This window comes from Apteryx rowi, unplaced genomic scaffold, assembly GCF_003343035.1.
Source record: "Apteryx rowi isolate R43461 unplaced genomic scaffold, aptRow1 scaffold_1136, whole genome shotgun sequence".
NCBI lineage: Eukaryota > Metazoa > Chordata > Aves > Apterygiformes > Apterygidae > Apteryx > Apteryx rowi.
In genome coordinates, this window is record NW_020447349.1 from 14,949 (window position 1) to 29,242 (window position 14,294).

Sequence of the window (14,294 nt, forward strand, 5' to 3'; positions counted from 1 at the left end):
CCCTTCCACCACGAGGCTGGAATAATTCAGCCATCCCTTGTATCACAGTGTGCTATTTTCTGCATTTGAAAGTGTGACAGGTCACCAGTGCAACACAGAAGTGGATAACCCTTCCTTCCCTGGAAATTTTTCTTCAAGAACAACAGGTAACTCATGCAAAGGCTTCGCAAACCTGAAAGCTTCTCACCCTGAGCATCCTCACATACATCAAAACTCTTCCCAGGTAACCAGAGCCACCCATGGGAAAAAACAGCCATTTAAATCCTTATAAGAACATGTGCTGAGTTTTGGCAAACTTCCCTTCCTCCTCAAAACAAAAACCAAAACAAATTATAAACAAACAAAAAATCTCCAAGTCTATGAGGAAGTCCTTGCCTTTGTTTGTTATTGTTGTTTTGGTTTCAGGCTGATCTACGGGCTCACAGGGTCATTAGAGGCAAAGTTACAAGAAAGGCTCCCATTCAATGTCAGAAAAACAAAACATGAACTGTTCAAGCCAGTTCTCTGTCTCTAGACGCGAGCCAAATACAAGCTGCTGACCTGCATGGCACATGACAGCACATGCAACTCACCAAACACTGATTTTGTGCACTCTAAGTGTGAGGCTGATAAGGGCGGGGGGGGGGAGAGCAACAAAGTTATTAACCTTTATCCAGAGTTGAGCATTAAAATCAGTACATGAGCTCGTTTTGAAAGAAAGTAAAGTAGAACTGCTGGCAGCTGTTTTTAAATACTCAAATCCTATCTTTCATAATTTTATAGAAGCAGTGTAATATATTAGGGTGCTTGTTCTGCTCTCTTGAAAATCTGGATCAGCTTTTTCTTTCCTTATAACTAAAAATGAGTGATTTTTATTCCTATTAGCCTGTTTTGGCATTCTGTGCCCCATGCAGGTCATGCTCAGCTGCCTGTACCTTAACTCTATGGAGCTGGTTCTCCTCCTACAGCAGTGGAAAGCCATTCCCATCAATACTCTGAAGTAATTCCAATTACTCTGGAGTCAGGCAGCATAAGTGAAAGGAGAATCGAGTCCCTTGGCTTCAGAAAAAAACTACCAGGCCATGCAGTCCAACTTTAGCAGTATAATTTGGGGGGCAAGTCACACCTAATTACATGGATATTAATTTTAAGTGTCTTTATTCCAAGGAGCCATAAACTTTCATTACACCTACTATACGTTAAAGGGAATATGTTCCAATGTATGTGCATAAGTGTGCATAAGGACATTCACCTAACAATAGCAATCTGACTGGCAGTGTTTAGTCATAATTAATATTTTAAAGCATTATCTTAATGCCCCCTTCATTTCAAATGTGAGGCAGTGCAAACTTGAAAACACACTAAAAAAGGTTTTACAGACTTTCTTAGATATGTCTTGTGCCTCGTCTCCCAGGTTAGTACATAAGCTCCACCCAAATCCAGCCAGTCAGAACCATGCTACAGTACACACAGTAACTAGCAAGAAGTATAGACAGGAGGGAAATAACGGCTGGTATTTTCCACATCCTTCTGCTGACATAAATACATTAGAACCTAAATTGTCTCAGAAGGAGCGCTTTTTTTTCCGTTGTTCATAAATGGTATATGAAATGTACAGGATAGCACCTGTATATTACAACCACTTACTCCCCAATAGTACATTGTTGAATCTTTTAGGGGAGTGCCAGATCCCCTATAAAACATTGAAAAAAMCCCCAAACAGTAGTCAATTTAAACGCCATAAATAAAAGGATGCTTTTCAGAAAGGCTGCTATAGAAAGACCCTCTTTTCAAGAGGTTCTCTTCTACATCTTCAGGGCAGCTGGACACTTAGGAATGTTTGAAATCTTTCCTTAGAATTGACAAAGTGTGGTATAACAGCTCTTGGCTTTGGGGTTTTTGTCTAAAGCTCAACAGAATGGTGGGGTTTTTTGTATTGATACGTTTATTTTTGCCAATATATGCATGAGGAATGTAATGAAGTGGTGTTGTACTGCAAGTAGCTCAGCAGATGTTGAAATCAGTTCCAGTTCCTGAAAACAACTTCTTGACAACATAGTCTTAGCATTCACAATAACTGAAACATGTGGGATTCACCTACATCATTCTTACAAATATATTCTCTCTCCCCCTCTTTTTTTCCCTCTGTATTGTAAACCCTCAGCCTTACTTGCTTCCTTGGACTTTATGATCGTATGTGCCTGCATGCTTATAGCCAGATACATATCCTGAAGCATCCACCAGATCTTCTCGACCCGCTTTGCCTTTTCCTTTCCCACTGGGATCAAACCTCTCTTTGTGAGAACCTGTGAATTTTGATGTATCTGTAAGGCGTGATACAGTTGGAGATGAAATGGCTTTCTATTGGAAGAAAGAAAAGACACACAAAAAAGCACATCAGAAAACAATTACTATTAACAATATAGACATTTGTACATGCTACTGACAATTTAAATCTTTGCTGCTGATGGAGAGCATGTAAATGTCTACTCAGTTCCAGCAAGAAGAAACAAGAAATGCTCGTTTCTTACCATTACATGCAATGACAATGATCATTATATAGCCAAGAACAAAATGGTGCAAGTTACATCAAAAAAGTTTAGAAGAGATTTTCAGTATCAAATATTTCAGATCAATAATCGAGTTCTAACTTTCAAAGATATGAAGAAGCCACAGGGAACAGACATGTTCAAAACCTCTTAACTCATCCAAGCATAAAAGCCAGGCTCCACTAATACAGAACAAACAAACCAATACATCTAGAATTCCTTGCTTTAAGAGACTGAAATTTATTCTAAAATCTAGGAGTCATGAGAGAAGTTACAAACTAGCTGGACTGAAAGTTATTTTCAGTGTTAGCAAATTAGCAGTCTGTGCAAAGCCAAGACTTTCTCCTACATTGTTTCACTAAGTCATAGCAGGCTACTCAAAATCAAGGTTTTGCTATTAGTGAGACAAAGAAAATTTGACTACATAAACAGAATGAAAAATACACTTCACAGAACAATATAGGAGTACACTAACTTGTGTGCTTGGACTGGGAGCAGTCTCTTTGATATTTTTTAATTTACATTTTAAAATCTGAAGAGAAAGGGCACTAAAGGACAAAGAAAAACACATAAAAGATTTTTATATTGTAGTGGAAATGGTCTTAAGATGAACAAAGACTAGTAAAATTTGGTTCTCTTTCTTACATGCATCACCCTATTTTAGCGTGTATTTTGGAGACCAAAGTGCCACTGTTCTCCTTGTGCCAAAGTAAATGCTTTGGTAAACTTGTCCTTCATCAAAAACCTCATTCCCCCTCTACCTATCCTCATCCCAAATGAGAAATGCTCATTAACCAGATCTAACAAACAGGTTTTCAAAATAACACATTGTATAAACAATTGGCAAGTAATTCTTCCATATGACAACATAGCTTGAACGTGTTTTAATGCCGGACATTAAAAGGTCAGAGACCTTGAAAAGATGCTTGCATCTGTACCAAAAGGAACAACATGCTTGGATTCAATTAGACCAAAACTAGTAATGAGCTCTATAATTGACACTTATCCACCATGGAAGCCACATGTCCTTTGCACCATTTAAATAAAGGCTCTTCTGAAGGGATTTTTCGATCCACGTACATAACTACTTAATGAGACTCCCAAGTTATAAGCTTCTCCTCCTCTCCCTCCAAACAAGCCCAAAACATGCTACATACAATAAGAAGTTCTGCAATTTTGCCTTCAGGCTGGGTCTTGAGGGGAAAGCAATTCATGGGCAAGGATTTGGTTACTAGCTGGAAGAACATGACTGTTGGAGCCTTCATTTCTCAAAATAACATTGCGGAAAGTCCTTTGGGAACCTTTTGCTCTGCAGTGTTATTTTTCTAGACTGAAAAACAGAAATGAAGATGATGTCTAGGAAGTAGCAGTCCTTCTTAATAAAAACATGCATTTTTCTTGTCCACTTTGGCTTACTAGCACCTTATAACCAGGAAACCTGTAATCACAGCAGAACTAATTTTAAAAATACACCCTTTGATCAGCAATTGTGTTAGCAGCCCAGCTAGATAAAACAAAAACACAGTAAGAATGTATAAACTGAGACATCATAAGCAGCAGAGTAAACTCCTGGCCTGGTGCCCAACCAGGAATTTATTCTGTCTGTTCTTCAGAGCATTAGTAAATCAAACAGGTTGTACACAAAGTCACATAACAGAACTAACAGATCATCTGGCCACCTGACATTGCTCTGAGATCTCAGGAAAAAAAAAATCACTCCTCCATGCAAGAGTACAGGTCACACACCTCCAGGGAGACAAGGCCCAGCACAACTATTCATTTCACTTTGGGCACAGGCACTAGTAACTCCATGCTGTATTAACTCTTAATTGTGAACTACTATTTTGTTTGGCAAGTGAAGGGAAACATGGGGGCTTGTACCTTTAACAAAAATTCTGGCACAAACCAATTGGAAGAAGCTTTCATACTGTGTAGTGTTTCATATTATGCAGTGTTCATCAAGAACAACTCAGCTGCTACACGAAGACAAGCTGTCAGACTGCTTGACTGAACAAGAGCATCTTCCAACAGCCAAGGACATGCAGTTTGGACAAAGCATCTACAGCAGTGGGCACTGTAGGTGTCTCACCTAACTTGTATAAATACAGGGGTTCTCCATTTCATTTTCATTTTAAAACCTCAATAGGTCACAACAGCTGCAGAAGTGTACTAGCAAAGGCTGACTGTAGGACAAAGTACATATGGGGGAAGTTCTTTATGCTTGATTACAACTAGATCCTCCTCTCTCCAAAAGGACATAGGATGTTTCTTACTGAAAGCATGTTCTTGACTATTAGCACACCACTTCTTCTTTGTTCTTAACATACGTATTAAGAACATCAGGTTTCTGTAAGTGTGCATACACTCTGCATTCTCACACGCAGAGAAAAGTCTCAGGAACTCAAGTGGGCTTCCTTTTCCTTTAGCAAATTCATTTGCAGGACAGACTGCTATTTTGATAAGTTGTAATGGTAAATCTAATTCAACTGGTTGGAAAAAGAAGGGCAAAGGTCCATTTGTTTAAAAAGGGGTGGCATGATCAGTATGAAATTCACCTCCATATCCAAATTACAGTGAAGGTAAATAAGAATTTTGGTACAGTAGGGATTGGTAGCAAAAGTACTAAGACATGTATGAATGCAACCTGAATGTAAATGCATGGGTATGAAAACAACAGCAGAAAGAGCAAAACAAGGATTAACAGAATGGCCTGTGTTGTAACAAAGGATGTTCTCAGGACACTGTTCCCAGGACAGCATTCCCAGTGGCAAAATTGAGGAATGTGTTGTTTATGTCTAGACCAGAAGGCCCGCACTCTGATAAGACCACAACACAGATGACTTATCAGCAAGAGACCCTGCATCCTAACAAGAAGACTGTAGTGACAAGGTTGCAGCACACCACACGTGCCTTTCCTTTTCCTGTTGATCTACCAGGAAAAACAGAGATATTTCAAACCAACACAGGAAAGCAGAGGCTGCACAGCAACCTGGCCTACAATTTATGGCAACTGAACTAAGCAAGATGCTAAAGCAAAGGATGAAACTGTAACAACTATTGACTCTTAAAGCCTATATAAAACATCTATCCAAAAAACTAGTTTCTCAGTGTAAATCATGAAGATCCTAGGAGACATAGTGAGGACTCGATAGTCAGCACCTGTTGTCCTCTGTGTCCCACCTAGGTGATCCTGGCCAGACCACTTTTGCACACAAATCTTGGTGCTTGGGTGCAAGAGTGTGAGTGAATGAAGTCTATGAGAAAATGGATACATGTAGGTGAAAACTGACTGACTTAGAGATTTCATAAATAAATTTCACCTTCCTCTTCTATAAGGTCCTGCACTGAGGTTTTTTACACTAATTTCCTATGGTACTTCTTAACTTGAGTTTACCAGTCATCTGGCTAGAGACTTTTGCCATCCACTACTTTATCCAGGTTTCTATTTTGTAATGCTGTTACTTCCTCAGGAGGAGATTAATGCTAGGACTAACATGAAAGTGTTCTTTTATAACCCATTCTTTATCTGCTGGAGTCAAACCTGTTCCCAATGCAACAGCAATACAGCAAATGGTTGAAATGTGATAAAACAGCTCTATAGTTCAGCACCCCTTTCACATACCTTAAAAAAAAAGGATCACTTATTTAGCAGACAGCTGGGAGTATGGTTCAGATCTTTGGCATTCATATCTACTAATTGAAAGCTTTAAGCTCTGATGGGGGGGGGGGGGAAACAAAGTTCCAAATAAAGGCAATTAACACCACAGCGGGGAAAAAAAATCTGTTTTTCATCCTGAAAAACAGTAAAACAAAATGGAAAGCCCCAGCACAATGACCATCACAAATCCAGAGCAACAAAAACAGTAATCCCACATCATGTGCTCCTTCAGCCCAGGATGGGTCAGAATGCTATCAGCATCACAGGAGTCACAGTATATGGAATAAACAAAAAAGCAGTAGCTGTAAAGCTGAAATAATGAATATATGAATAGATTTTCAAACACCAAATGAACCAATCAAGTGCACTGTCCAAAGTATCAGGATTGCTCTGTCTCCAGGACTGCCCATTCTTCCCTTCACTCAGTTATCTTCATTAACACAAGCTAGCAGCTGTAATTTCAGGGTCTTTGCCTCCCCCAAAAGAGGAGATCTCTGCCCAAACACCTGTTCATTCACCAAGCTTGTATTTTTCACAGATATTTTGCTGGACCAATTTGCTCCCCCAAATCTCAAAGACAGGGAGCTTCACATAATTAAATGGTTGTTCACTGTGGGACTCCAAACCAAAGAGGTGGTTACACAACCTCTGCGCTGGTGGCAATGGCTCTCATGGGTCAGGAAAGGTATGTACATCCCTCTCTTACAAACAATCCTTCTCTCACACCAAAACCTCACTGAGAAGATCAGAAGAGGCTACAGTTTCTGAAGAAGCTAGGAGAGGTAAGAAAGAATTTTCTTTAGGTCATCCTAATTTGCTAATTTAAAATGATAATGTATTTTTTGTTAGTGGTTCAATATTTTTTCCCTTTTTGTCAGTGTGTTCAGAGAAGGGCTGCTAAGGTATTCAGGAGCCCAGAGCACAGGACATACAAAGAGAGGCTGAGGGAAGGGGACCTGTTCAGCCTCAGAAGAGAAGACAAAGGGGGGAGGTAAATCTTATACCAAAAGAGGGGTTACAGAAAAGACAAAGCCAGTTCAGAAGTGCATAGCAAAAAACCACAAACCAGTGAACACAAGTTGGGACATGGGAAAATCCAACTAGACATAAGTGAAAAAATTCTTCACCCCTGAGGCTGGCTAAGCACAGGAGCAGGTTGCTCAGAGAGAGTAGGGATTCTCCACCCAAGAAGACTTTCAAAACTTAGAATTACAAAAATCACATAACAATTAAGGTTGGCAGGAACCTTTGCATATGAGTCTGTACCCAGGGTAAACCCCTGCTCAGGGCAGGTCTCAAAGCAGGGTGCTCAGGGACTTCTCCAGGCAAGCCTTGAACGCCTCCAAGGACAGAGATTCTACAACCTCTCTCCGCAACTTCTTCCAGTATTTGACAACTCACAGGGAAAAAACCCAAACAACTACAACAAATCCTTACATCTCATCTGAATCACTCATGTGCCAACTTCGGTCTGTTGTCTCCCATCCGATCGCTCTGCACTTCCAAGAACAGTCTGGCTCCATCTTCCCCATGTCTTCCGGGCAGGTAGCTGGGGGCAGCAATAAGGTCTCCCCTTCGCCTTCTCTTCGCCAGCCTTCTCTTCTCCAGCCTCTTCTCCCTGCACGTCACATGCTCCAGCCTCCTGAGTGTCCTGGTGGCCTTGCACCTTGCTGCAGTATGTCAAGACCTTTCTGGCACTGGGGAGCCCCAGACTGGACACAGTACTTGGATGTGGTCTCACAACTGCCAAAGAGAAGGGAAAGATCACATCCATGGACCTGCTGCATTGGCCTTCCTTGCTGCAAGGGCACACTGCTAACTCACATTCAACTTCTTGTCCTCCGCAATTCCCAGGTCCTTTGGGACAGAGCTGCTTCCTAGACAGTCAGACACCAGCCTGTAGGGTTATCCCATCCCAGATCCAAGACTCTGCAGTTTCTTTGGTTGAACTTCATGAGGTTCCTGTCAGCCCCTTTTTCCAGCCTGTACAGCTCCCTCTGWATAGCAGCCACCGTCCTCCAGACTATTCCCCCTCAGGTTGCTGTCATCTGCAAACTTGCTGAGAGAGCACTCCGTCCCATCTTCCAGGTCATTAAGGAAGACATTCAATTGTACTGGTCCCACTACTGATCCCCAAGAGACGCCTCTACTTACTGGCTGCCAGCTGGACTTTGCACCACTGATCGCAACTCCAAGCACAGCAGTCCAGCTCATTTTCCACCTGTCTTAGGGTCTACTTAGGCAGCCCAAATCTCACCAATTTGGCAGTAAGGAGACTATGGGAGACTAGCTCCAAGGCTTGCTAAAGGCAAGGTATACTAACTACATCCACTGCCTACCACCCCTTGTCTACAGGGCCAGTCACTTCATCAGAGAAAGTAATGAAGTCGCTCAGGCATGACTTGCCCGTGGGAAATCCATGCTGGCTGCTCCAAACCACCTTCTTGTCCTTCGTGTGTTCAGAAATGGCTTCCAAGACAATTCGCTTCACAGCCTTCCCAGCAACTGAGGTTATGCTGACTGGCCTGGATCCTCCCTCTTTGCCCTTCTTGAAGATGAAGGTGATGGTTGCCTTCTTCCAGTCATCAGTCATTTTTCCTCCAACTGCCATGACCTTTGGAAGATGCTGTTGGCCAGCTCCTTCAGCACACTTGGATGCATCTTCTCTGGTCCCATGGGTTCGTGTACGTCTAAATGGCTTAAGTGAGCCCTAACTCTGTCTTCCCCTACTGTGGGTACTGCTTTACTCGTGGGACAGACTCTGCTAGCAGGCTCGGGGACCTGGGAGCCCTGAGGGCAAGTCCTGCTAGGAAAAAAAAGAGGCAAAATATCTCAGCCTTTTCCATGTCCCTTCTCACTAGGCCCCCTGCCCCACTGACCAAGGGGACCACGCTCTCCATAGCCTTCCTTTTGCTACCAAGGTACTTACAGAAACCTTCCTTGTTCTTCTTCACCTCAAGACTTGCTACTCTCAGCTCCAGATGAACATTGGCTTGCCTAACTCCGCTCCGTCATGCGCGGGCAACACTCCTCCCATGCAGCCTCTCCCTGCTCCCACCTTCTGGCTACTTTCTTTGTGCACTGGAGCTCAGCCAGAAGCCCCAGGTTCATCCAGGCTGGCCTGCTGCCATGCTTGCTCGACTTTCTGTACATTGCAGTGGACTGTTCTTGTGCTCTGAGGCGGCTGTCTTGGATTACCAACCAGCTCTCCCGGGCTCCTTTGCCCTCCAGGGCAGTTTCCCAGGGGATCCTGCCAAGCAGGGGACCCTGAACAAGCCAAACTCTGCTCTTCTCAACTCCAGGGTTGTAATTCTGCTGTTTGCCTTGCTCACTCCTCTCAGGATCTTGAACTCTACAGTCTCCTGGTTGCCCTCAGCCTTCACCTCTTTAACCAGTTCTTCCTTTTGTTTATGAATAGCATGTCCAACAGAGCATCTCATCTAGTTGATTCAGCCATCATCTTCATCAAGAAATTGTCTTCTGAATTGTCTACTCCCAGCCACTTTGACTGTCCAGCAGATTTTGGGATGGTTAAAGTCACCCATGAGTACCAAGGCCTGGGATTGTGAGGCTTTGCCCAGCTGCTGGGTACCAGGTCTGTATTAGGTACCTGCTACAACATGACCTGTGCTGGTCTGTCCTCTGCTCCTTACCTACAAGCTCTCTACTGGTTCATTACCTGCCCCAAGGCAAAACTCCATACATTCAAGCTATGCCTTTGCATAGAGTGCAACCCTTCTACACTGCCTTCCCACCCTGTCTTTCCTGGAGAACCTGCATCCGTCCACTGCAGCACTCCAGTCAGGAGAGCTATCCCACCACGTCTCTGTAATCCCTACGAGGTCATAGTTCTGCAACATGCACAGTCTTCTAATTCCTCCTGCTTGTTCCCCATGTTATGTGCATTTGGGTACAAGCATTTGAGATGGGTCCCAAGCTGTCCTCCATTTACAGAGGAAGAGTGAGATCCTCTGCTCTCAAGCTATTACCCAGGCACATCTGCTCTGCACTTTATGCCCTTTGTTCTCTTTGAGTTATGGTAACCCTCCACCTTCCATCCCTAGTTTAAAGCCCTCCTCACTAGGTTAGCAACCCTAGTTTGCAAAGACACTTTTGCAGCACCTTGTTAGATGTATCCCATCCCTCCTCAGCAGCTCCTCAAAGAGGGTCCCACGGTCATAGAAGCCAAAGCCCTGCCTGCAACACAAGCCATACAGACAGGTGTTGACCTGCTGGATGAGTCCATTTCTACTCAAGCCTTTCCTCCTCACTGGAAAGACTGAGAGGACATGGCCTGGGCCTCCATGTCCTTCACCCTCATCCCAGAGCTCTATAGTCACTCCAGGTTACCTCTGGAATGGTTGTTGGTACTATTGACACCCACAAGGAAGAGCAGCAAGGGGTCCATGTTAGAGGGCTGGACAAACCTTGGCAGTGTGTCTGCAACATCCCAGATCCTGCCACCTGGCAAGCCACAAACCTTCTGAGACATCAGGTCAGGTCAGAAGATAGGTCCTCCGCAGGATGGAGTCTCCAGTAACTCTCACTTGCCCTTTCCCCTTTTTGTGGGCACTAGGTTCAGGCTCAGCTGGCTCCAGTGAATCCCTGACAGTTCTTTTTTGTCCTCACCAGTACCCACAGATTCTGAAGCTGCAGATCTGCAGGTGGAGCAGATCTCCAACTCCTTCCGGCTGCCAGAAGTTACAAGCTTCCAGCCTTTTCCATCTTGACAGAATCCCTTTGCTATGGTCTCCAGCTGTCGCTCCTTCCTTGCCTTGCGTGGCTTGAACTTTCCACAAATATCATGTCAGTCCCCTCTTCACCTTCCCTGATGGTGCACAGCCTGCTGACCTCTTCCACCTTCACCTGGCACCTCAGCGTCTTGACCAGACAACATCTCCCACAGAAGAGGCCACTATTGCCCCCAGCTCCAGAGGTAGCAGGTGCTCTCCACAGCACAAAACCTGGACAGAGTGGGATCCTTCCTCTGGAGTTCCGTCTGGGTCAAGGCCTCTGATGGGCCAAGGGTGTTGGCACCAGTCTTTGAAGCAGGAGGTTGAATGAGATGATCCCAGGTCCCTTCCAACCTAAATTATTCTACAATTCGGTGTCAAGAATCCTGCTGCATATACACTGACATTCAAATGGTTTCATTTTAAGAAGCAGCAAATGTCCAAAGTGAATATCTTTCCACAGGAGGTGCAGGGTACACAGTTACAGCATTTGATACAGGGAAAGAGAGAAACTCAGTCCTGCGGCTCCTTTATGTTGGAGTGAGGGCAACTAAAAGGGCTGAGACCAGGTTTAGATGTCTGATTGTAGTCCTTAAATATGAGGAAATGACTGCCAAAGAAACATGACTTGCACTGTATATTCTACAGCCAGATCATTCCCACATGAGCTCCTAAAGCTATGGCTTAATTAACCCCCATTCCTTGCATGTTGTTTTTCTTCCTGTGTACCCAAGGCAACCATACACCTTCCATTGCAGATAAGAAATGAGCCCAAAATTTTACTCAGTCTCAGTGTCTGGCTGCTGAGCCTTCTCAATCACTTCAAACACAAGCAGTGTTTTTTGTATTTCCACAAAATTCTGAAGAAGAAGAAGAAAAAAAAAGAGAAAGATAAAATCTTTTATCACAGCATACTCTATAGTCTTCACTGCCTTATGTCAAAATAAAGACTTTCAGACCATCATGCTAAAGCAGTGGTTTCCCCAAGCAGTCATTCAGCATAGACATATCCCCTCCCAACAGAGTCCAGCCAAGACCACACATAAGAAGATAAGGTACGAAAACCTCCAAATATTGCTAAAGCCTACTTATCCACAAGTCTCACTTCATCATGCTCTCCACTCCCGTCCAGACATATTAGTGTGTCAGTAATCTCAGTAAAACTTTCTGGCTGAAACCTGACCCACACCTATGTGACCTACAGGAGAGAGCTATACAGAGCAAGGCACGTACTACACAGAATGACTGACTTATCCTAGAACAGCTTAAGAAAAGCTTCATATAACTCTGCCTAATCATGTAGAAAGCAGTGACTGTCCAAATTAAAATTTTCAGTTCATAGGCTTCCCAAAGCAAACAAATCATTAGAATACTTTTTGTAAGACAAATCTGTGAGTATGTATATAGATTTCATATCTGCATTACTGGGTTGCTGGTTTTTTTAATTTTTGTTTCTGTTTTTTACTTTGATGCCTGTAATATCCAAGTGTTAAGGTCATTTTTACCATCCAGGAACTAAATTAGCATGATAAACCCAAAATATTATTTGCTTTTTTCCCCTGCACTTCAGCCTGCAATCTGCCTGCATGAATGCATTTAAGCCCTGCCTCCTGCCCCTTTCCTTGCCAGTGGGCAGGAGAGAATACTGTGACTTGCACCATTTCTTCACATTTAAGAGCTCCCTCCATTTTTGGAAACTTCATTTCATCTCCACCCCTCCTCAGGACTGTTCATGAGCTTGAAGATTCACTGCAGACTACAGGCAAGACTCAGACTGCTGGCGCATATTCCTCCTCCCTTCCTCTCCCCCTGCTGCTGGTGCACTTCTATAGATACTTAGCACTTACATAACACTAGCCTGCATTCACAAAGCCCTCTCAGCACCTTGTCATTCATCTACAAAGAGCCTGTGCTTCTCTTAGCAGCCACTGATCAATCATTTCAGCAACTGACTGCTGAAATATCGAAAAGGAAAAGGAGTCTGGAGTCAGGCCAAAATGAATATGCACAAGTCAAAGGGAGAATCCCTGGATGGATGAACAAGTTATTCAAACTCACTAAAATAAGTGAAGGAGAAAAAAAAAAATGCTCTGTATCAAAACTACCACTTGTTCCAAATGGGAGCACAGAGTAGCAGAGTCAAATCTTGTAAAAATCTGACAAATTGCACAACTCAGAAGAGATGTCTCCAGTTGACATTTCCACTGTTCATTTGTGCAGAACCAAATTCTGGAAAGATTACGTACAAGCAAATTTTCATTCACAGCTCTACGTTTAAATTCAGGGAGACAGCAAATTTTAAGCAGATGAACTGAATTGACAGGACCATTCAACTTCATGGTACACACTCCAGCATCTCCTGAATTACAGAGCAAAAGATTGCCCAACCCGAGCTTTTAAAAAGACAACCAAGGAATAAAATAAATCAAACCTATCTACACTATGCTTTATAAAATTTCTTTTCCATATATAAAGTTTAATGACACCCTGTCAATATTAAAAACAAAAATGAACAATATTACAGTTCCATCAGACATGGAACAAACCAAAACCAAACACCAGACCACAGAAAACTGGTATTTTTTCCTGATGTTCTGGGGTCCACATGGGGTATTAGATGTATTTTAAGTTGTCTTTACTTTAGTCTTTGGGTACTTTACACCAAAGTCTTAGAGCTTCTAAATTTAAATTCCCCTCCCCTACTCTTTTTGATTTGCATACACCTCTCTTCATGAACTTTCTGTGTTTTGACCGCATGCGAAAGCGCTCCTTTGATGGCTCTGATGACCTTGGTGGGTTCCTAGCAGAAGCAATGACAGCGTTGCACAGGATTGCACAGCAGTGCAGTACTCCAGGGGCTGCATAAGCTTTGCTTCCACTTCTAGTTCAGCACAGGCATTTCTTCCAGGCCCCCCAAGACACACTGCTTTGACTTGGGGTTTGCAAAAGGAAACAGGTAAGCACAGCAACATGGGGACAGAAGGTGGACAACAGTTAAAACATTCCAGCCATGAAAACAGTAACATACCGTTACTCCAGATATAATTGGGACTTTGCCTTCAATTAGTTTATGTATTTCTTGAACTGCTTCCTCATCGCTCTTGTCTTTAAACCGCTTCTTGGAGAGTTCCTGAAGAGCTTCCTTAAATTGCTCAAAAGTGATAGTTCTGGAAGACTTTCCCCTGATGAAACACACAGAAATTGAAAGAAATGACAAGAGAGCACAACAACCATTCCAAGAATAGCAGAGCGCTTTCAGTTTACAATGGAAACCCATAACAGAAAAGGAAGAGCCGCTGAGCCTATTTGGGGTGCCAAATAAAACAGCTCCCAGGGACATTGCATTCCTTATGCACATCACTCGGGCAGTGCTTT

General features: G+C 43.2%; 1 protein-coding gene across 1 annotated transcript in view; it reads right to left on the reverse strand.

The window, feature by feature from the left end:
* Positions 1-1,227: 1,227 nt before the first annotated feature.
* The window catches only part of TPPP (tubulin polymerization promoting protein), a 50,807-nt gene continuing 37,740 nt past the window's right edge, over positions 1,228-14,294 (reverse strand). The window contains exons 2-3 of the mRNA XM_026078926.1: positions 13,948-14,101; positions 1,228-2,340 (exon numbers count right to left, since the gene is read on the reverse strand). Of these exons, the coding sequence (XP_025934711.1) occupies positions 2,146-2,340; positions 13,948-14,101 (349 nt within the window). The 3' untranslated portion in view covers positions 1,228-2,145. The remainder of the gene's footprint in view (positions 2,341-13,947; positions 14,102-14,294) is intronic.